This window comes from Hyperoodon ampullatus (genome assembly GCF_949752795.1).
Source record: "Hyperoodon ampullatus genome assembly, chromosome: 10".
Lineage (NCBI taxonomy): Eukaryota > Metazoa > Chordata > Mammalia > Artiodactyla > Ziphiidae > Hyperoodon > Hyperoodon ampullatus.
This window is the reverse complement of record NC_136923.1, coordinates 52,522,979-52,544,894: the sequence shown is the minus strand read 5'-3', so window position 1 is coordinate 52,544,894 and position 21,916 is coordinate 52,522,979. Positions and strand designations below refer to the sequence as shown.

Genomic DNA, 21,916 nt, shown 5'->3' with positions numbered 1-21,916 from the left:
ACAATGTGGAATTGGTACAAAAACAGACATACGGATCAATGGAACAGAATAGAGAGCCCAGAAATAAATCCACACACCTATGGCCAATTAATCTTTGACAAAGGAGGCAAGAATATAAAATGGGAAAAAGACAGTCTCTTCAGCAAGTGGTGCTGGGCAAGTTGGACAGCTGCATGTAAATCAATGAAGTTAGAAAACACCCTCACACCATACACAAAAATAAACTCAAAATGGTTTAAAGACTTAAACATATGACACCATAAAACTCCTAGAAGAGAGCATACGCAAAACATTCTCTGACATAAACTGTACCAATGTTTTCTTAGGTCAGTCTCCCAAGGCAATAGAAATAAAAACAAAAATAAAAAAATGGGATCTAATCAAGCTTACAAGACTTTTCATAGCAAAGGAAACTATTAAAAAACAAAAACAAAAAACAAAACCACAATCTATGGAACAGGAGAAAATATTTGCAAATGATGTGATGCCACAAGGGCTGAATCTCCAAAACACACAAACAGCTCATACAACACTACAACAAAAAAACAAACAAACCAATCGAAAAATGGGCATAAGACCTTAATAGACATTTCTCCAAAGAAGACATACAGATGACCAGTAGGCACATGAAAAGATGCTCAATGTCACTAATTATTAGAGAAATGCAAATCAAAACTACCATCAGGTGTCACCTCACACAGGTCAGAATGGCCATCATTAAAAAGTCTACAAACAACAAATGCTGGAGAGGGTGTGAAGAAAAGGAAACCCTCCTACACTCTTGGTGGGAATGTAAGCTGGTGCAGCCACTACGGAAAACAGTATGGAGGTTCATCAGAAAACTAAAAATAGAATTACCATATGATCCAGCAATCCCACTCCTGGGCATATATCCAGACAAAACTATAATTCAAAAAGATAAGGCACCCCTATGTTCATAGCAGCACTATTCATAATAGCCAAGACATGGAAACAACCTAATTAGGTCCACCAACAGATGAATGGATAAAGAAGACGTGGTAAATATATAAAATGGAATACTGCTCAGCCATAAAAAAGAACAAAATAATGCCATTGGCAGCTAAGTGGATGCAACTAGAGATTACCATACTAAGTGAAGTATGCCAGAAAGAGAAAGACAAATATATCACTTATATGTGGAATCTAAAATATGGCACAAATGAACTTATCTACAAAACAGAAACAGACTCACAGACACAGAGATCAGATTTGTGGTGGCCAAGGGGGGAGAGGGGGAGGGAGAGGGATGGATTTGGAGTCTGAGGTTGGCAGATGCAAACTATTACATTTACAAAGGATAAACAAGAAGGTCCTACTGTACAGCACAGAGAACTATATCCAATCTCTTGGGATAAATCATAATGGAAAAGAGTATGATAAAAGAATGTATATATGTGTATAACTGAGTCACTTTGCTGTACAGCAGAGACTGGCACAATACTGTAAATCAACTATACTTCAATTAAAAAAAAAGACACTTTGCTAAGTCTGGACCTTTGTTAACTTATCAGTGGGAGGGGCTTCCCTGGTGGCGCAGTGGTTGAGAGTCCGCCTGCCGATGCAAGGGACAAGGGTTCGTGCCCCGGTCCGGGAAGATCCCACATGCCGCGGAGCGGCTGGGCCCGTGAGCCATGGCCGCTGAGCCTGCGTGTCCAGAGCCTGTGCTCCGTAACGGGAGAGGCCACAACAGTGAGAGGCCCGCGTGCAGCAAAATAAATAAATAAATAAATAATAAAAGAGGTGGGGTGAAAGACACTCAAGCAACATCTCAATCAGGTTCAAACTTAGCCTGAATCTGGGAAAAACTATGGATCCTCTCGTTAGAAAAATATACATTCATTAAAAATTTGAAAATGATTTAGGGGATTCGCAAAAAATCTTGGGTTCAGAACCTTTTGTCAAAATATAATGCTGGGAGATAAATGCTAGGAGAGAAACCTGTGAAAGAACTGTCTGATATTCATATAAGTTTAAAGTATTATAATTTCTTTTTAAAAAGTGTATAAAAGAATTTCTTTATGGTTACTCAAATGCATTTTTAATGATTATTCAAATATATGTTTTCAGAAATGCAGCCTGTATATGCAGTTCACTTTTCCACTTTTTTTTCCTTAAAAGGCTGGGAGAAATTAAGAGGTAAATTAACACAATTCTACAACCAAGAACATACTCATCATTAATATTGCAGGGAGCATAGTCACATGCCAGAAAATCACGTGCACTTATTATACTGATCACCATGAATGTGAGGTGTCAGCTGGGAGGGGGATACAAGGGAGCCTGCCAGGGTACTGGAAATACTGGACATAGGTAGTATTTTCAAGGGAATGATCTGTGTAAAAATTCATTGAGCTATACACTTAAGACTTGTGGGGAATTCCCCGGTGGTCCAGAGGTTAGGGATCCATGCTTCCACTGCAGGAGCCACAGGTTAGATTCCTGGTTGGGGAACTAAGATTCCACATGCTGGGCAGTGTGGCAAAATAAATAAATAAATAAATAAATAAAGCCTTGTGCACACTACTGTAGATATTCAGTAACTATTTTTTAAAATTTAAGCTTGACCAAACTGACATTGAGCAAGTCTATCAACTGCTCTAAGCTTCCGCTTTTAAAATCTGTAATGGATCAATAACACTCCTCCTCAGGTTATTGTGGGAAGTGAGACAACATACGTATAGTATTTAGTACACTGCTTCATACACACTCAGCACTCTGTGAATGTAGGTCTAATACATTATCACTATAGATGGTGGACTGCAATTTTTATCAATGTGAGATGTCTTTATCCAGTTTAACAGTAACAGTGATAAGTTATGTATATTCCCCCAGGCCAACAGACAGACATATCCAATGTTCTTTAAATAGAGGGGTGTATGTGCATGTGCTCATTCATCCCATGGTATACACGTAACTTATTCAACTATTCCCTAAGTAAGAGATATTCTGGTTATTTCCTTTTTTTGTCATTAGAAATAAAGCTACACTGAATATTGTAGCCTTACCTCTACACTGCTTCTTCTGATATTTTTATAGCTAAAACAGATTATCATAGAGACTCTTAAGTTTCATATTTGAAAGAACCTTAAGTCTCAAATTGAATGCCTACCCAAACAAATCCTAAAATAATATTAACACCAAAATTAGAGTGTTGCCATAGGCTACAAATTAGAATTACCTGAAGTAAAACCTCATAAATTCTAAATTAGTATGTTAAACTAAAAGTTAGAAGATATTCTTCCACATTTCGGAATCATCACTACTAAGTAGTCTAAAATCTATAGTTCCTTCCAAAAGTTTGAGGAATTAAAGAGTGTATTTAATGACAGAAAAATAATCAGAATATACTCTTAAGTGAACAGATGTTAATTCCCATTTTGTTGAAATAAAATAGATATACAGACAAGGAAACACACCTAGGATGTTAACTGGTTCTCCTGAGGGGGATGTAACTGAAGTCCATTTTCAGCTTTATCCCTTGACATATTCCCCAATTTTTCTAGGAAGTATGTACTATTTTTATAACAATAAAAACGTTCAATTCTTTTTAAAAATAAGAGTCCAACATGCCTTCAGTATACGTCTCCAACAAATGAATTCCTGCATAACTAAGTACTTTTGTTTACATTGGTAAGTCACATTGGCCAGTGCCCAAACTGCTGAGAGCACCTCAAAAAAAATCCTTTACTCTTTCCAGCTGTATATCCTACCCTCACATCTCTATTTTCCATTCTGTCCACTCTCGCTTTCATATCACCATAACATAGTATTCTCATTAAGTGTAGACAAGATTTGACGCAGTTTACTTTATAGCCACAGACTCCACCTTGCTGCAGTCTATTATCAACACAAACCTGCTTCGTTCCTGAGACCAAGTCCCTTGCTAGCTGGACTTCTGATTCATTCTCAAGTTCCACACTGAAACCATGTTCCTAAAAATAACTGACATCCTTTATTACCTGCTCCTCCTTTGGAGTCTGTCTAAAGAAATCCTATAATAAATCTTGTTCCACAGACCCTCTTTGTGCAAATCAGTTTCCACAAACAATTGCTTTGTTGGCTCACACTAAAATTCCTACAATTTTACAACTAAAGTTGTAAAAATTGAGAAAAAGAATCCAATTTTCAATTATTACCATTAATCTAGGCTGCAATGCCAAAACACTATTTCAGATTTTTGTGAACTCTTAAAGTGTGACGCAGCCGTACCAACCTTGGTTCAAGTACGTGAGCGTTTCGTCGTGCAGCTTCACAGCTGGTGACGTTGCTGCACACATCACATACTGGAAGGGTGGGTGTTTGGTTTCGTCATCCAATGGAAGGCTGGAATCTTCCTGCTTGAAAATTGGCAATGCCAAGACATCGCTGAAAAGCAAAAAAAATATCAACACTGACCTTATTCTGGGTTTAAAACATTTTAAAATATATAAAAATATTTAGGGGTAGTTTCTTTTAAAATTTAAGATCAGATATGATATGTAGAATAAAAGAACTATTAATGCTAATCGGGCTCCCCCAAAAGATAGTTTTTTTGTGGTACGCGGGCCTCTCACTGTTGTGGCCTCTCCCATTGCAGAGCACAGGCTCCAGACGCGCAGGCTCAGCAGCCATGGCTCACGGGCCCAGCCGCTCCGCGGCATGTGGGATCTTCCCGGGCCGGGGCACGAACCTGTGTCCCCTGCATCGGCAGGAGGACTCTCAACCACTGCACCACCAGGGAAGCCCCAAAAGATAGTTTTAACAAACAATACCTCTAGTGTGAGTTGGGGGGTGGTGGTGCCTATGATTAGGCAGAGCATTAAAATAAGAAATATTTAAGTCCAAACTACTGATAAAGAGATCAGGCTAATAATACATGTGGTACAAAAAAAAAAAAAAAAAGTTACATGAAAAAAATTAGTTAAAAACTTTAAACTCATTTCTAATAAAAAATAAATAAAAGCAAGAGTACACAGCCACCTGTTTTGAAAGGTAGGTCACACTGGCACATGAAATCACAAAGAAGCATGTGATTAAATGGTATTTTACAAAAAGATCCCTGCTGGTCCTAGCTAAACGCTGAGAGCATAAAGCTTCATACTTAGTCTAAAACAATGGCTTCTTCTGAGAAGCAAACAGTAGCAGTGGAAACAGCTGCTATTTTTCCCCCCAAGAATAACTTGGGTCATTGATTGGGAGGGGGATGGGGGGTCTTCTGGGGTACTGTCTATATTCTGTTAATTTTGGTGGTTAAACACACATGGATGTGTTTGGTTTGCCTTTAAAAAAAAAAAAAGCAGCTGAGGTATAATTTACATACCACAAAATTCACCCTTTTAAAGTGTATAATTCAGTGTTTTTTTAATATATTCACAGAGTTGTATAGTCTTCACCACTATCTAATTCCAGAACATTTTCAGCACCTCAGAAAGAAATCTCATACCCTTAGCAGTCACTCCCTATCCCCCCACCCTGGCAACCACTGATTTGCTTTGTCTCTATGGATATGCCTATTCTGGACATTTAATGCAAAAAGAATCATGTGGCCTTTTGTGACTTGCTTCTTTCAGTATGTTTTCAAGTCCATTCATGTTGTAGCATGTTATCAGTACTTCATTCCTTTTTAAGGCCGAATGATATTCCATTGTATGAATATACCACATTCTGTTTATCCATCATTGGATGATGGACCTTTGGCTTGTTTCCATTTTTTTGATTATGAATAATGCTGCTATGAACACTTGCATGTATTTTTGTGTAGACATGTTTAATTCCCTTGGATATATACCTAGAAGTAGAATTGTTGAGTCATATGGTAACTCTTTACCTTTTTGAGAAACTGCTAAACTGTTTTACAAAGTGACTGCACCATTTTACACTCCCACCATTAACATATGAAGGGTGGGTATTTCTCTTTTTGAGATAATTCACTGAGCTGTACATTTATATCTCGATGGTTTTTCTATGTCCATTTCTCAATAAAAGGTAAAACAGCAAAATATCCAAATGAATAACTACTATAACAATAAGAACAGCAAAGGCTTGTCTGAATTGTTTATTTCTTCTTACAAGCTGTTAACTGACTCAGATATCTGGCTACCCCATTTTAATTAAATTCAATTTAAAAGCAAAATTTGGAAATAAATGAAATGAAAGGGAAACCCTGCATTCCCTCCTCCCACATACATTTCTATTAAAGCACCAGACTGATTAGTCAGGGACTGAATTACCCACTAATTCTCCTTCTCCTTTATTTATACCTAGGAACTGTCAAAACACTCCTAAGTCAAAAGTATAACTGAGGAACACATAGCCAGGAATGGTCCCAAGCCTTCCTCTAGGACAGGGATAAAAACCTTGGAGCAGATATAAAAACTTTTCAGGAAACTTACAAATGGTACTTTAAGATTCAGAGCAGCTCTCTTTTAAAAACAACCATAGCAGTCAAAGTGGCTCCATGGTAGATGAAAATACATACATATTCTATGTCACATATATGTAAGCATTTCAAGTTCCCTTGTTGAGAGAATTCCCTGGTGGTCCAGTGGTTAGGACTCCATGCTCTCACTGGTGAGGGCCTGGGTTCAATCCCTGGTCGGGGAACTAAAAGCCCACAAGCGACATGGTGCAGCCAAAAAAAAAAAAAAAAAAAGTTCTCTTGGTGAGAAAGAAATAAAAAATGAGATGAGAGTTATAACTCAGATGAATTTAGTTAATTATACTAAAAAGTGACATGGAGAATAATTTTAAGATCTTAACACTAACTGCTTGGGTTGATCATTACATACAGGTCATCAAAATAAGACATCAGACTGCATAAGAATGGCTATTTGTAAGTAAACTGTTACACATAGTAAATAAAATTTTATTTGCTTCAGATTCTAGAAGGCAACCACCATTTTATTCACTTGGTTATAGGCTACTATGCTCATGGTAGGTGCTAAAAGACTCTTAAATAAACTTAACATATAAATACATAGAGATCATTTGTTAATGAAATCCCAATTAATTTTTTACTTAATTAGAAAGAAAATGCATTCCAACCAACACAGCAGCCAGAGAAAGCCTCTTCAAACAGAATTCAGATCATTTCATTCCTTTGAACTCTCCCCATCAGCTCACTTTCGAAACCAGAGTCCCTACAAGGTCGGACAAGGCCCTACGCAATTTGCTCTTCTCTCCTTTTCACCTACCCACCCACAGTCTCTCTGCCTCAGCCAGCCTCCTTCCCTGCCTTTTCCAGGGCCTCTGCATTGGCCCCTCTTCTGCTGATGTCCTACTGGCTCATTTCATTCAAATGTCACCTTTCCAGTGACAACTGTAATCTTCCCATCTGTACTCCCAATTTCTCCTTTCCTGCTCTATTTATCCACAAAGCGTTTCATTTTCCAACAGTATACGAGACTTAAATTTGTATCCTCCATAAGTATATAACCACCCCCCAAACTGGTTTCTCTTCACTGACTAACTCCAGCATCTAGCACAAAGAAGGAGCTCAAATATCTGTTAAATTGATGAATGAATTGTAGCACTGGTAATCAATTATTACTAAAATGAAAAACTAGGTCTCCAGATAATTTAAGGTCATAATTTCTACCAGGCTGAACCATAAGAAATTTCTGGTATTCACCTGATTTTGTCACCTCATATCCCAGACAGGCTGCCCAGGGATCTGACAAGCAGATGAAAAGACTCAAGGCTTTGAATTATTCCAAGTAATTCTGAAATGCCAGTATCCAAAAATAACCAGGCACACAAAGACAAACACGACTTTAGGAGCAAGAACCAAGAGAAGACTCTGTCTGTTGGTATTCAGTTCTTTTCTGCCTTTGTTGCAGAGGGTTAGAGGCCTGAAAACTACATATACAAGACTTCTTGCCAGCTGGAATCTTCCTAGGTTGCTCCAAAGGGAAGAAGCACTGGTGGGAAATTAAAAGGGAGTGGGAAAGAGGAGAAGCAGGCAACCATAGCTGCAGGAGAGCTCAGGGCATCAGCAGCCATGCCTCGGGCAGCCAACTCTCCTCCCTAAATCCTTCTAGCACCTTTGCAATCAAATACTTCACTAAATCCTTCTCTGCTTGAAACATCTCAGTGTTCTCTCTTTCCTGATTGGACAAAGACCAATACCCACCAAAGACTTCAAGATGCCAGAATTACTGAACCCGTATGATAAAATTAAGCTTACTCTGTTGAAAGAAATAAAAGATAAGCCTGAAAAGATCTGCAAGGAACCGGAAATTTCAAGGGACAGCAAACCTGTAAAGGAACAAATAGAATTTTGAGAACCGGAAGATAAAATTGCTAAAATTAAGAACTCACATTTAATAACAGCTCACACAGAAATGAAGATATATAAGGAATCTGGAATATAGGTAAAAGAAGTTATCCAGAAGGCAGCATGGAGAGCAAAATGATAGAAAATGCAGAAGAGATGTTAAGAAAGAAAAGACAAAGTGAGAAGATTTCACATTGAAGTCTCAGAAGAGAAAAGAATGGGGTAGAGGCAATTATTTGAGATAAAGGCTAAGCAAATTCCAGAATTGATGAAATACACTAATTCACTGATTCAAGAACCCCAAATAACCAAAGAAACATAAATAATTTAAAAAACCACACCTAAATACACCAAGAAAAACTTATAAGCCAGTACAGTCATGTGGAAGTTCAATTTTCTCAGTAAAGTACCAAGTATGGAAATCAACTGAAAGTAGGCCCTAGGAGGAAGAGTTGTGGGTCTGAGATGGAGCCACCCCATCCTTATGGAGAGCTGGAAAGGAACTGGACTGGAGAGGGACTGGACAAGGGCACTGAGGTGAGACCACTGAGCAGCAAAAGGATGCACTTGAGAGCTGAGGTCATGGATTTCCAGTGAGGCCCAATCAGTGCTTCCCTAGAGCCACATTCAGCTACCTAAGTAAAGAGGTGAAGAATCAGATTTAATCAGGGTTACAGTTTTATTAAAATAAAAAACAGGAGAAGGGAATAAAGCAAGAGGGGGCAAGGGAGACAAAGGTATGTGCAAAAAGTAATTACAATGATTGACCAGGGAAACTTAAACTGGCTGGGGAAGAAAACAGGAGTTCAAGAGGGTAAGGGGCAGTGAACTGAGAGCAGCACCAGTGATTGTAGATCTTAATGGGTTCAGTGATGGCAGGAGGAGGGTAATGAGGTAGTGAGTGAAGGGCAGGGGGCAGCAGGTGAACTCTGAATTTGAGATTACAGGTCGGCTGCATGACTAGTAATGTCAAGGTCTAACCTATGACCATAGGATTGAGTAGCTGAGATCATGTCATTGTAAGAAAGATAATCAAGAAACAGAAGTGTCAGGTTACTGGAAGTCCCATTTAAATATCTTTTGAAATCACCAAGAATTAAGACAGTAGTAGTGGGGCTTCCTTGATAGTGCAGTGGTTGGGAATCCACCTGCCAATGCAGGGGACAGGGTTCAAGCCCTGGTCCGGGAAGATCCCACATGCCACGGAGCAACTAAGCCCGTGCGCCACAACTACTGAGCCTGCACTCTAGAGCCCGCGAGCCACAGCTACTGAGCCCGTGAGCCACAACTACTGAAGCCCGCGCGCCTAGAGCCCATGCTCCGCAACAAGAGAAGCCACTTCAATGAGAGGCCCGCACACTGCAACGAAGAGTAGCCCCCCGCTTGCTGCAACTAGAGAAAACCCACGCACAGCAACAAAGACCCAGTGCAGCCAAAAATAAATAAAATAAAATAAATAAATTTTTTAAAAATCTGGAACTTCTCCTACTCCTGGCAAACAAGAATCAAGTGCACAAAAGGACTGGCCCAGTGTGCCCTAAAAAATGAGATACATGTCTAGGAAAGACTGATCAAAAAGAGAAGGCACTAATCAGTATGAGTAAAAAAAGATATAACTAACGATATAAAAACTAATAAGATGAGAATATTATTAACAACTTTATGTCAACATATTTGAAAATATGGATAAGATGAACAACTCCCTAGGGAAAAACACCAAAGCTTTCTTCAAGACATAAAAAGCAGGACTTCCCTGGTGGCTCAGTGGTTAAGAATCCACCTGCCAATGCAGGGGACACGGGTTCTATCCCTGGCCCTGGAAGATCCTACATGCCACGAAGCAACTAAGCCCGCGTGCCCCAACTACTGAGCCCGCGTGCTGTAACTACTGAAGCCCATGTGCCTAGAGCCCGTGCTCTGCAAGAAGAGAAGCCACCACAATGAGAAGCCCATGCACTGCAATGAAGAGTAGCTCCCGCTCGCCGCAACAAGAGAAAGCCAGCATGCAGCAACGCAGACCCAAAGCAGCCAAAAAAAAAAAAAAGACAAAAAAAGCTTTAAAAAATAATCCTACAGCGACTGATATTGTGGTTTATATTCCCCCAGAGTAAACGTTTGGGGAATTCTAGCGAACTTTCAATGGCAGCTCTTACACCCTTCAACAGGACAGAAGCAGAGGAAATGCTTCCTAATTCATTTTATTAAGACTTAGGTAATTTTGAAATCAAAACTAGGTACAAGCAAAACTAGAAAAGAAAATGAAAAGTTCATTTCAGCTATAAATATATAGATATATAAATATATAGATGCATATATAGCCACCGCAATGAGAAGCTCGTGCACTGCAACGAAGAGTTGCCCCCACTCGTCACAACTAGAGAAAACCCGTGCGCAGCAATGAAGACCCGACGCAGCCAAAAAAAAAAAAAAAACACACACACAAAACCTTGGAAGAGAGACTTACAGATAAATATGTAGCCGTAAATGCATCTATTAGAAAACACACACCCAAAACCAAGGACAAAGCACCTAACTAAAGAAGGTGGAAAATAACAAGCGTAATCAAGAAGGAAGAGCACAAAAATAAAAGAGAAAATGCAACAGAGGAGAAAAACAAAACCAAAATTTGATTTCTTACAAAATACTAGATATAGACAAACCTCTGAAATAGGTCACAGAAGAAGGAAAAGACACAAGCAATACATGGAGTGAAAGAAAGGGAGTAATCACAAACATCATGGAGATCAGTTAAAAAAAATCTGGAAAAAAAATTCCCACAGCTGGGTAAGATAGATAAACTGTATATTTCCTATGCCCATTAAATAAAATACACAGGCAGTCAAACATCTACTCATGCAAAAAAAAAAAAAAAAAAAAAACCATTAAAATCACCAAATGCTGTATTCCAGGTGAGCTTTACAAAACCTTGAAGAAACAGTTAAGTCCCACCTCACACAAAAATGTCTAGCTCAGGGCTTCCCTGGTGGTGCAGTGGTTGAGAGTCCGCCTGCCGATGCAGGGGACCGCGTACCGCAAAAAAAAAAAAAAAAAAAAAAGTTTAGCTCATAAAGAGAAAGCTCTCCTGCTCACTTGAAGCTGATACAGCCTTAATGTTTTTTTTTTAAGGACAGGAGAACCAAAAAAAACCCCATTTAGCTCATAAAGAGAAAGCTCTCTGGCTCACTTGAAGCTGATACAGCCTTAATGTTTTTTTAAAAGGACAGGAGAACCAAAAAAAAAAGAAAGAAAAGAAAAGAAAAGAAAATTGAGGACCAATCTCAGCTATAAACAGAGACAACCTATTTATGAAACTTTGGAAGCATTCTCTAATCAGTAAGAAGACTGAAGATTCAAATTCTTAGTGCTTCTAAACAACACTGCAGTGAAAGCTAGACCACACACTAAGGCAAGAAAATGAAATGTAAAGATTACACAGGAAGTGGGACTTCCCTGTTGGTCCAGTGGTTAAGAATCCATCTTGCAACGCAGGGGACGCTGGTTCGATCCCTGGCCAGGGAACTAAGATCCCACATGCCACAGTGCAACTAAGCCTGTTCACCGCAATTACTAAGCCCACGTGCCGCAACTACAAAGCCCACATACCACAGCTAGAGAGAAGCCCGCTCACCGCAAAGAAGAGCCCGTGCACCACAACTAAGACCCGATGCAGCCAAAAACTAAATATTAAAAAAAAAAGATTACACAGGAAGAAATAAATCTATCATTATTTAAAGATATCAACTAGGAAACCTGAGATCCTACAAATTATTAGAACTAATAAGTTCAGCAAGGTCCTGGAGAGAAGAAAAAGAGAAAAAAAAAAGCTACTGCAAGAAAAAAAAAAAGTATATATATAGCATTCCCCACCGATTTTTCTCCTATCCAGAAAGATTATCTTCTTCTACTTTGAGAAGACTTCTCAGTTATTCATTGGTGGGCAGCCAAAGGGTGCAATGGGAAGAAGTGGAGGTCAGATCCCAACTCTGGAGCTTCAAATCCCAGCTCTGCCCTTTGTTGAGTGACACTGGGACTCTCTGAACTCTAGTTTGTTTTTAATTTAGTAGAAAATATTTTAAGTATCCAAGCTCTAGGCACACATTAGACCAGAGATTCTCCAAGTGTGGTCCGTGGAATCCTGGGGAACCTGAGATTTTCAGGGGTTCAGGAGGTCAAACCTATTCTCAGATTAACACTGAACCATTATTTGCCTTTCTCACTCAGGTGACATTTGCACAAAACCGACGGTGGTTAAAACTGCAGGTGCCTTGGCATGAATCAAGGCAGTGGCACCAAGCTACACTAGCAGTCATTGTATAAAAAGTATTAATTTTATTAAATATTGGTCCCTGGGTAGGTATGATGTATTTCTGCTGCACATCTGGTTGTCTCAAGGAAAAGTTTTTTATGAAATTATGATCTGTGAGCTGATCTAGCAGCTTCTCTCACAGAATATCATTTTACTTGAAATAAATATTGACAAACTATGATTATTCATACCTGAGTATCTGACAGAAATTTCCTCAAAAATGAATAAAGCGAGCCTATCATTTCAAGGAAAATAACTGTGATAGCATTTGTTACCAATGATAAAATCTGCACCCTCCACCATGTACTTTCTCTAATGGGACAGTGGTGATACTAAGGAATATGATTTTCTGATACTGCATAGAGAAAAATGTCAACATTTAGAAGATCTGCATAACTCAAGAAATCATTATTTTCCAAATGACCAATGCATGCATATTTCAAAATTACTCAGGGTAAGAGACGCAATCAAAGTTCAAAACAGACAAATTGATTCTAATGTAATAGTACAAAAAGTACATTGATACAGTTTCAGATTCCACACTGTAACTTTAAGAAACTACCACTTTTCAAGTGCTGGTATATTATCAGACGACTTTCCAAAATGATCTGAAAGAGCTATTAAAATAATCTCCCCTTTTCCAAACACATATCTACGTGAGGCTGGATTTTCTTCACATATGTCAACCAAAACAATATATTCCAATAGCAGATAAGAGAATCCATCTGCTTTTCTACACCAAATATTAAAGAAGTTTGCTTAGAGGAAAACATAGGCAGAACACTCAATGACATAAATCACAGCAAGATCCTTTTCGACCCACCTCCTAGAGAAATTGAAGTAAAAAAAAAAAATAAACAAATCGGACCTAATGAAACTTAAAAGTTTTTGCACAGCAAAGGAAACCATACACAAGACGAAACAACAACCCTCAGAATGGGAGAAAATATTTGCAAATGAAGCAACTGACAAAGGATGTATCTCCAAAACCTACAAGCAGCTTATGCAGCTCAATATTAAAAACAAACAAACAACCCAATCCAAAAATGGGCAGAAGACATAAACAGACATTTCTCCAAAGAAGATAAGACAGACTACCAATAAACACATGAAAGAATGCTCAACATCAATCATTAGAGAAATGCAAATCGTAACTACCATGAGGAATCACCTCACACCAGTCAGAATGGCCAGCATCAAAAAATCTACAAACAATAAATGCTGGAGAGGGTTTGGAGGAAAGGGAACCCTCTTGCACTGTTGGTGGGAATGTTAATTGATACAGCCACTATGGAGAACAGTATGGACGTTCCTTAAAAAAACTAAAAACACAACTACCATATGACCCAGCAATCCCACTACAGGGCATATACCCTGAGAAAACCATAATTCAAAAAGAGTCATGTACCACAACGTTCACTGCAGCTCTATTTACAATAGCCAGGACATGGAAGCAACCTAAGTGTCCATCGACAGATGAATGGATAAAGAAGATGTGGCATATATATACAATGGAATATTACTCAGCCATAAAAAGAAATGAAATTGAGTTATGTGCAGTGAGGTGGATGGACCCAGAGTCTGTCATACAGAGTGAAGTAAGTCAGAAAGAGAAAAACAAATACTGTATGCTAACACATATATATGGAATCTAAAAAACAAACAAACAAAAAATGGTCATGAAGAACCTAGGGGCAGGATGGGAATAAAGATGCAGACCTACTAGAGAATGGACTTGAGGACATGGGGAGGGGGTAGGGTAAGCTGGGACAAAGTGAGAGAGTGGCATGTACATATATACACTACCAAATATAAAACAGATAGCTAGTGGGAAGCGGCCGCATAGCACAGGGTGATTAGCTCGGTGCTTTTGACCACCTAGAGGGGTGGGATAGGGAGGATGGGAGGGAGACACAAGAGGGAGGAGATATGGGGACATATGTGTATGTATAGCTGATTCACTTTGTTATAAAGCAGAAACTAGCATACCATTGTAAAGCAATTATACTCCAATAAAGATGTTAAAAAAAGAAAAAGAAATTTGCAAGTGTAAGACAATACCACTCTTCTCAAAAAGTGTTTTGTTTCCGAAAAGTTTTTTAGTAAAATATATTTGTGGTAATATATAATGGTTTGTAATTGTTATTTCAAATAAATTAATAAAATTTAAAAGTTCTTGATTATGAAGAGACTACAAAGGACACAGCATACCATTCTATTCAGGTAGACTGAGACAAAGTAATCCATAAATGAATGACATCAACAGTGGTCCTACTCTACTCAAAATCGTTCTGCTGGGACTTCCCTGGAGGTCCAGTGGTTAAGACTCTGCACTTCCAATGCAGGGGGCGTGGGTTCAATCCTTGGTCGGGGAACTAGGATCCCACATGCTGCACAGCGTAGCCAAAAAATTAAAAAATAAAATAAAATAAAAATGAGCCTTAAAAAAATCATTCTGCTAAAATGACAGAGATCCTTTAAAAGCTAAATAGTATTCACAGGTATTCTATTGTTGCTTCCAAAAAATTTTTATGTGTTTAACAATGGTTCTGACCACTACATAGCAGAAGTGTCAGAGTCATAAAAGGGAAGGAAAGGCTAAGGAATTGTTGTTGAAAGAGGTAAAGACTAAATGCAATATGGGATCCTAGATTGGAACCTGGACTAGAAAAAGGGCAATAGAGAAAAAAACCCTGTGAAATTCAAATGAGTTTTGCACTTTAGGTAACAGTTCTGCACCAAGGCAGTTTTGAAGACTGTATTCTGGTTATGGAAGTAGGAGAAGCTGGGTAAAGGGTATATGTCAACTATCTACACAATCTTTTTAACTTGTAAACACAAACTCCTAACTCATAAACTCAGAAAGTTTAAAACAAAAAGACTCTACTACCAAGGTTCAACACAGAAGAGGTTCACAACCATGTATGAGATATGTCCCAAAGCAAGCAAAATAAATATTACAGAAGTTCTTTTAAATTCAGTCACAGAACTTACAGCAAAATAAGATGAACCATCAGATGGTATTTCCACCAAAAGTAAATGTTCAAGTTGTCCTAGCAAACTAACAAGTGTCACTCTGATGAAACATACCACATTTATGAGACCGTATCAATAAACTACCAAGTTTCAAACAGCCCTGATTGAAGGGCATAAACTGTACTGAATCTTAGTGCGGGGAGGGAACACCTGATTTTAAAAATTGAACACAATAAAATCTATGGACAAACAATAGGATGTACATAAATTAGCTGAGTTCTTAGTCTACATAAAAATTACTTTTTGAATATAAGGTTTCAATACTCAGCAAATGTTTTTCCAAGGCAATCAAAGTATATTATTAGAATCTATCCTTTACAGCAGGGGTCAGCAAGCTACAGCCCAAATGTCAAACCCAGCTGGCCTGTTTTTGTACAACCAGGACCTAAGAATGGCTTTTACATTTTTTTAAAGGGTTGTAAACAAACAAAACAGAGTGACAGAGACCATCTGGCCTTTTATAGAAAAGATTTGCCAATCCCTGCTTTAAGGTCCAATATGGATACTATACTCTGAAGTGAGTATCTTTTTTTATCAACAATTTATTAAATTCTTTCAAGATTAAACCCAGAAAATGTTTTTAAAATTTGAAATGAGAAATTTTATAGAAATTATTGCCAATTCTGGAAGCAGACTCAGGTACCACCCTGATAAATTGTTCAAATTTCACTGATCCTGAAAATTTTCTATACTTCCAAGAAATGTCATCTACTCAAGGACATTCTGCTTTAGCATGAGACCCAAAGAAAATTATAAGCTATTAATAGCTACATAATAAACCATACCCTTTGTAATCTTTTACTAACTTAACACTGATCAAAGTTGAAATATTTCCATTACCTCAAAGGGTCTATAAACTGACATTTTAATCTTTCAATCAATATAGGAAATCTGTCTTCACCCCAAACCAGTTTTGATTTAGCAAATTATTTGTAAACTATGAATGTACTTCTCACTTAAGAATATGTAAAGTATACCTTTTGTTTCAAAACAGATGTATACCATAGTGGAGTTTAAGAGGGCTCAGACCAATGCCCTTTGTAAAGTAATAATTTAATATTTTTAAAGTTTTTATGCATAAAGAATTCACATTACTTTCATTTTTCAAATTACTCGTTAAATCCTGAAAGTTAACTTATTATAGATTATACATGTCATGTGAACACTTAAGATGGAAATAAAATTACCAGGTGGCCCAAAAGACCCTCCTAGGAGAGTTTTAATGAGTTTTACTTTTTCAAGTCCTTTGGTTATCTGCTCCTTACTTCACAAAACATGAATGACCCAGATTTCAAGTTACAATGGGTTTCGGCCTTTATTCAGTGAGGGGAAACTCAGTCCTCACTTGGAATGGTGGTGCCACTGACAATCGCTTTAACAACTACAAACTTTGGTTTACACACTTACAAGAAAAGGATTGGTCTATTAGCTTTCTAGGGTCTCTTCAACCATCTCTAGACTCCTGATGTTGTAACTAAGATTTTAAAGAACATTTATGACCCGCCTCATTTCAAACAGAATCTGCAGCAGCCTATGCCTCACATACAAATGGGGTACCAGAGTACACACAGAAGAACACAGACAATGAGAACCAGAGTGTAGAAAAAAAAAGGGAAGCAAAGATTTTACCAGAAATTAGCCTCATCATATCCCAATACTATCAGCCTACATCATTTAATGCAAATATATATTTCTAAATTGTCAGACTACTGAGAGAAACCATGCTTCTTTCATGCTATCTTCCTTCAAAGCTGAAGAAATCATTTCCTAAAGAAGTCTTTAGAAATACCTCTTGGTTTAAGCCATACAAAAAACAAATACAGTAAGCATACTTCAATTAGGGTTTTTTTTTTTTGGCCGCACTGCGTGGCAGGTGGGATCTTAGTTCCCCTACCACTCCGCAGTGGAAGCGTGGAGTCTTAACCACTGGACCTCCAGGGAAGTCCCTCAAGCATACTTCACATTGAAAGAAAAATGGAAAGCTGCCTTCAGAGCAAATTTTTATCAAGAAGTCACTTTTACAATAATTTCAAGTTTAGCGCCTCAAGTTTATTTCTTGAATTTGAGAGAACAAATGAAATAGACAAGAATCATGAGCCTTACTTCCCTGGAGCTGGGGAATGTCCCCGATGCCTGAGGAAAGGAGGCCACTGCCCCCAGCTCCAGGGCCGGGCTTGGGAAGCGTAAAGGCCATCAAAGGAGGACTGCACCAGCCTAAGCCTTCTTCAAACCTTCTCCAGATCAAGGCAATCTTGGAGTTTTCCTAAATTTGTATTTGAAATAATTGGCCTTGAATTTGCAAGAGGCAAGTACTCTCCTGGCTCCTCTTGAGGACCCAATTAAGTACAAAAAACTAAATAAGCTCCTTAAAAATGGTATATGCCTTCAAAGATACTAGAAAATTCAGATTAAATGACACATACCATATAACCAATAACCAAAAACAATCAATGGAAAAAGTCCCCATGGAAAGTGTTGTAAAAAGACACAGAATTACAAAGATGTCAGAAAATACCTTTAAGGACAAGGTAATGAGAAGGTTTAATATCAAGATTTTCCTTCTAGACCATAAACAAAAGTTCACTAGTTGGCTGAATCACTGAAACAAACAGAACTCGAGAAAAAAAAGTAAAAGCTCCAAATAACCCTCAGTAAGCAAAGCTCTCAGCAGCAAACCTTCATTTAACCATAACTGAGAAGAAACACTGAATCTGCCTCACCTGCCCTCTTCTGCCTTCACTGCAAGTCCAGGGTCTCAAGGAGCAGCAAGGCCCTCGAGGCCCACACATGTTTTCACTGTGAATCAGTGCCTCTTGTACTGCCGACTGGGGTGACCTTATGACTTTCAGTAGCTCAATTTCCTCAACAGTGAGACAGTTGTTCTAGAAAATAAGCCACCTCATCCAGAGCCCTCAAGTTGCACAGCTGCAAGAGAGAGGAAGTGCCAAGTTCAGGCAGACCAGCACAGACCCAATCAGGGTCAGAGACCAGCGACCTGACGCTTTCATCCATGTGCTTCCACACCCTAAGAAACATCTCCACTTTTCAGCTCAGAGTTTCCGTTTAAGATTTAAAAGCCAAATTATTTCAGGGAGCAGCCCCTACCATCCAAGACCTGCTCTGACCCAGAAGTCGTTCTTCTTCAGGACTTTAATGCTCCCTGTCCTCCCCCAGAGCTGCAGTGAGAGGTATGAAAGCTACTGGGAAACCGGACAGCACGTCAAAGACATCAGTCATTACTTTAAACAGTCTCTTCGCAAAACCTCATTTAATTCGCATTAACGAAAAATTGCCAAACCACTGAATTTTACACTTTAATCGGGTGAACGTATACTAAGTAAACTATATTTCCATAAAACTGTTTAAAAAATAAACATACAGAGCTGCCAAACTGATAGGAAAAACCCAGTGTTCTTCAGGATAAAGGCGAGAGACTAAGCTCAGATCTGTTTCAACCTATCAAAATTAAACAAAATGAATGGCTGCTTGTACAGACAGCTGAGACTAAACAAACTCTTGTTTGTGGTGCAATCAGTGCATCTTAAAGCCTTCTTCAAAAGGAAACAGCCTCAGAGGGTAGTCCCCCCCAGTGAAAAACTTCACTTTGAGACAATTAAAAACCCCAAGTTAATGTGCTTTTCTCCCCTGTGGCTACTTTCACTTATGATATAATTACTATTGGAATATCAAGTGATTAAAATTTGCAACCAATAAAGACTACAATGTAGAACAGAGTAGGAACTGATGCCAAAGCCCTGGAGAGTGTTCTCCCAACACGAGTCCTAGCATTTCGTACACTGTATTCCAGCTCTAAGTGGCTTCTAAATCACTTGCAAGGCAAGGAAGTCCCTTCCCCCAACTCAAGCCATCCTAACAGCGGGGCGTATTTTACAGCAAAAATGCAGCCCTCAGAGGCGGTCCCCGGGCCAAAGCCTGCGGGGCCGCCCTCCGTCGCCCGCCCCCGCCGTGGGCAGAGGCCCGCGGGGCTCCATGGCGCGGTCAGAGGCCCAGGGTCGTGCAGGCCTTTCCCAAGGAGACAGAGGCTTCCGCCAGCCCGCCCGCCCGCCCGCGCCCGGGCACTGGTACCTCATGCTGTAGGCGCCGGCGCCCAGCTCCTGCCCGATGCCCGAGAGGCTGGCGTCGAAGTCGTGCACCAGCCCGGACTCGATCACCTCGTCCATCTTGAGCACCCAGGCCATCTTCCGGCTTCGCCGCCGCCCGGCGCGCAGCGCGGCCTCCGCGAGCGGGGCGAAGAGGCCGGAGCTCCACGGGCGCGTCCTGGGGGAGGGCGCGGGTGAAGCCTCCGGCGGCGCGGCGAGTGGTCACCAGCGGCAGCCCGGGCGGCGGCCGGGATGAGAACAGCCAGGGCCCCGCGGGCAGGGCACGGCGAACCCGGCGAGCAGCTGCAGCGGGAGCGGCCGGGCCGCGGGCAGCGTCTCCCTCCCGCGGACGCCGGCCCCGCACCTCATGCCGCCGCCGCCCACCCCCTGCGCCGCTAGCGCTGCCGCCGCCACCGCCCGCCCCGCCCCGAGGCCCCCGGCCGCATCCTCCCCGGGACCGCGCGGGGGCGGGAGCTCAGCCCGCCCGTCACCCGACCCCCGGTCTCGACCCCCGGCCCGCTGCCCGCCCGCCCCGGCTCTAGCGCCCCGCCGCCCCGGCCAACCCAGCCGACGCCGCCCCGCCGGCCCGGACGCAGGCTTGGCTACGGCTCCGGCTCCAGCTCGCTCGCCGCTTCCGCCTCCTCCAGCCCCGCCCCGGCCGCGGCCCCGCCCCCGCGCTCGCACCGGGCCAAGCCCCCCTCTCACGGCCCCGAGGTTCGCTGCACTCCCGACGCTTCACGTGAAGCAGCTGTAGGGCCGTGCAGCGCGGCCCCGCCCACGCGGCAGGTTCCCAGCCGCTGCGGCCTAGCGGCCTCCCTACACACCAGCCCAGGAAGAGGTGGTGCCAAAGGGCCGCCAGTTTCCGCCCATCCAGAAAGGCGCGCTGATTGACAGGCGATCTGAACAATAACGGCAAGCTCTTCGTCGAGGCTCCCGTGAGTCTCTGTGCCCCTGTGCTAAACAACCAGTCAAGATCTTCTTCCTTTTGGGCGGGCTCGAGGACTGAATTTGCTGCCAAAAGAAAGAGTTCATTGGACCGCACTGGAGGAAGCCGCCCTGAACGCCACTTCTGGAGGTGTTTTGATCCCGTGTAGTCTTTGTGGGTACTTTCTGGGTTTTGCCCACACTACAGATGGAGAGAGCGGTTGTGTTAGCCAATAGGCTCACACCCTGCCTGGAGGCTGAAAGGCCCATTGGGCAGAAAGTTTTGATTGACGTGGGTGCAAGCCAATCAACACTTCCGAGGAAGGGCTCTGGAAAGTTCCCTCAACTGCTAATTCCCGTGAGTAGTTTGGCGAGCTTGAACTAAAGGAGGGGTTGGGTCGCAGGAACAGATGGCAATTACGCTGTTGTTATTGTTCTTGCTTCTGGGGTTCACTGGGCTTAGGGGATTCCCATCCAGGGTCTCTCCTATGAGTACAGCTAAAGTCATGTCAAGGGCTCCCATACTCGTGTCTGATGCTTGATACTGGCTGTGGACCGGGTCCTCAGTTGGGCCTGCTGGAATGCCTACACGTAGCCTTTCCGTGTGGTCTTGATTTCCTCACAGCGTGGCATACGGGTTCCAAAAGCTAGTGTCCCCAAAGACAGGAAGTAGCAGTTGCTGGTGTTTTAGGACAAAGATTCTTTGCTTGACCAAACTTTAGTCAATCTCCTGACCTCCTGTCCCATCTGTAAAATTCAGGTTTAGCAAGAACCCCACTAAGTCATTCTAGGAACCCTCTAGTTCCGTATCTGATTAGGTTTTTTAGCCTCCATCATCACCTAGGTCAGAGGTCCCCAATCTCTGGGCCACAGACCAGTACCTCTTAGGAACCAGGCCGCACAGCAGGAGGTGAGCAGCAGGCAAGCAAGCAAAGCTTCATCTGCCGCTCCCCATCGCTCGTATTACCGCCTGAACTCCCCCGCCCCCCCGCCATTGCTTGCATTACTGCCTGAACCATCCCCCCGGCCGTGGAAAAATTGTCTTCCAGGAAACCGGTCCCTGGTGCCCTGGTCAGTTGCGGACCGCTGACCTAGGTAATATCTGATCACCCTGGACTACCTTCAACAAGAATCCTGTTAGATAGGTTTAACCAGAAACCCCCTTACCTTTGATGTTTCCTCTTACTGAATTTCCATCTGCTAACCCCCACCCTGCTCTTTGGCTCTAAATTCCCAATTACCATGCTGTATTTGAGGTTGAGCCCAGTCTCCCCC

General features: G+C 41.3%; 1 protein-coding gene across 1 annotated transcript in view; it reads right to left on the bottom strand.

Moving 5' to 3' along the window:
• UBP1 (upstream binding protein 1) overlaps positions 1-19,831 on the bottom strand; it is a gene marked incomplete at its 3' end in the record, with an annotated part of 64,247 nt that extends 44,416 nt beyond the window's left edge. The window contains exons 1-2 of the mRNA XM_079713930.1: positions 19,704-19,831; positions 4,235-4,386 (exon numbers count right to left, since the gene is read on the bottom strand). Of these exons, the coding sequence (XP_079570056.1) occupies positions 4,235-4,386; positions 19,704-19,816 (265 nt within the window). The 5' untranslated portion in view covers positions 19,817-19,831. The remainder of the gene's footprint in view (positions 1-4,234; positions 4,387-19,703) is intronic.
• Between the last annotated feature and the right edge of the window lie 2,085 nt (positions 19,832-21,916).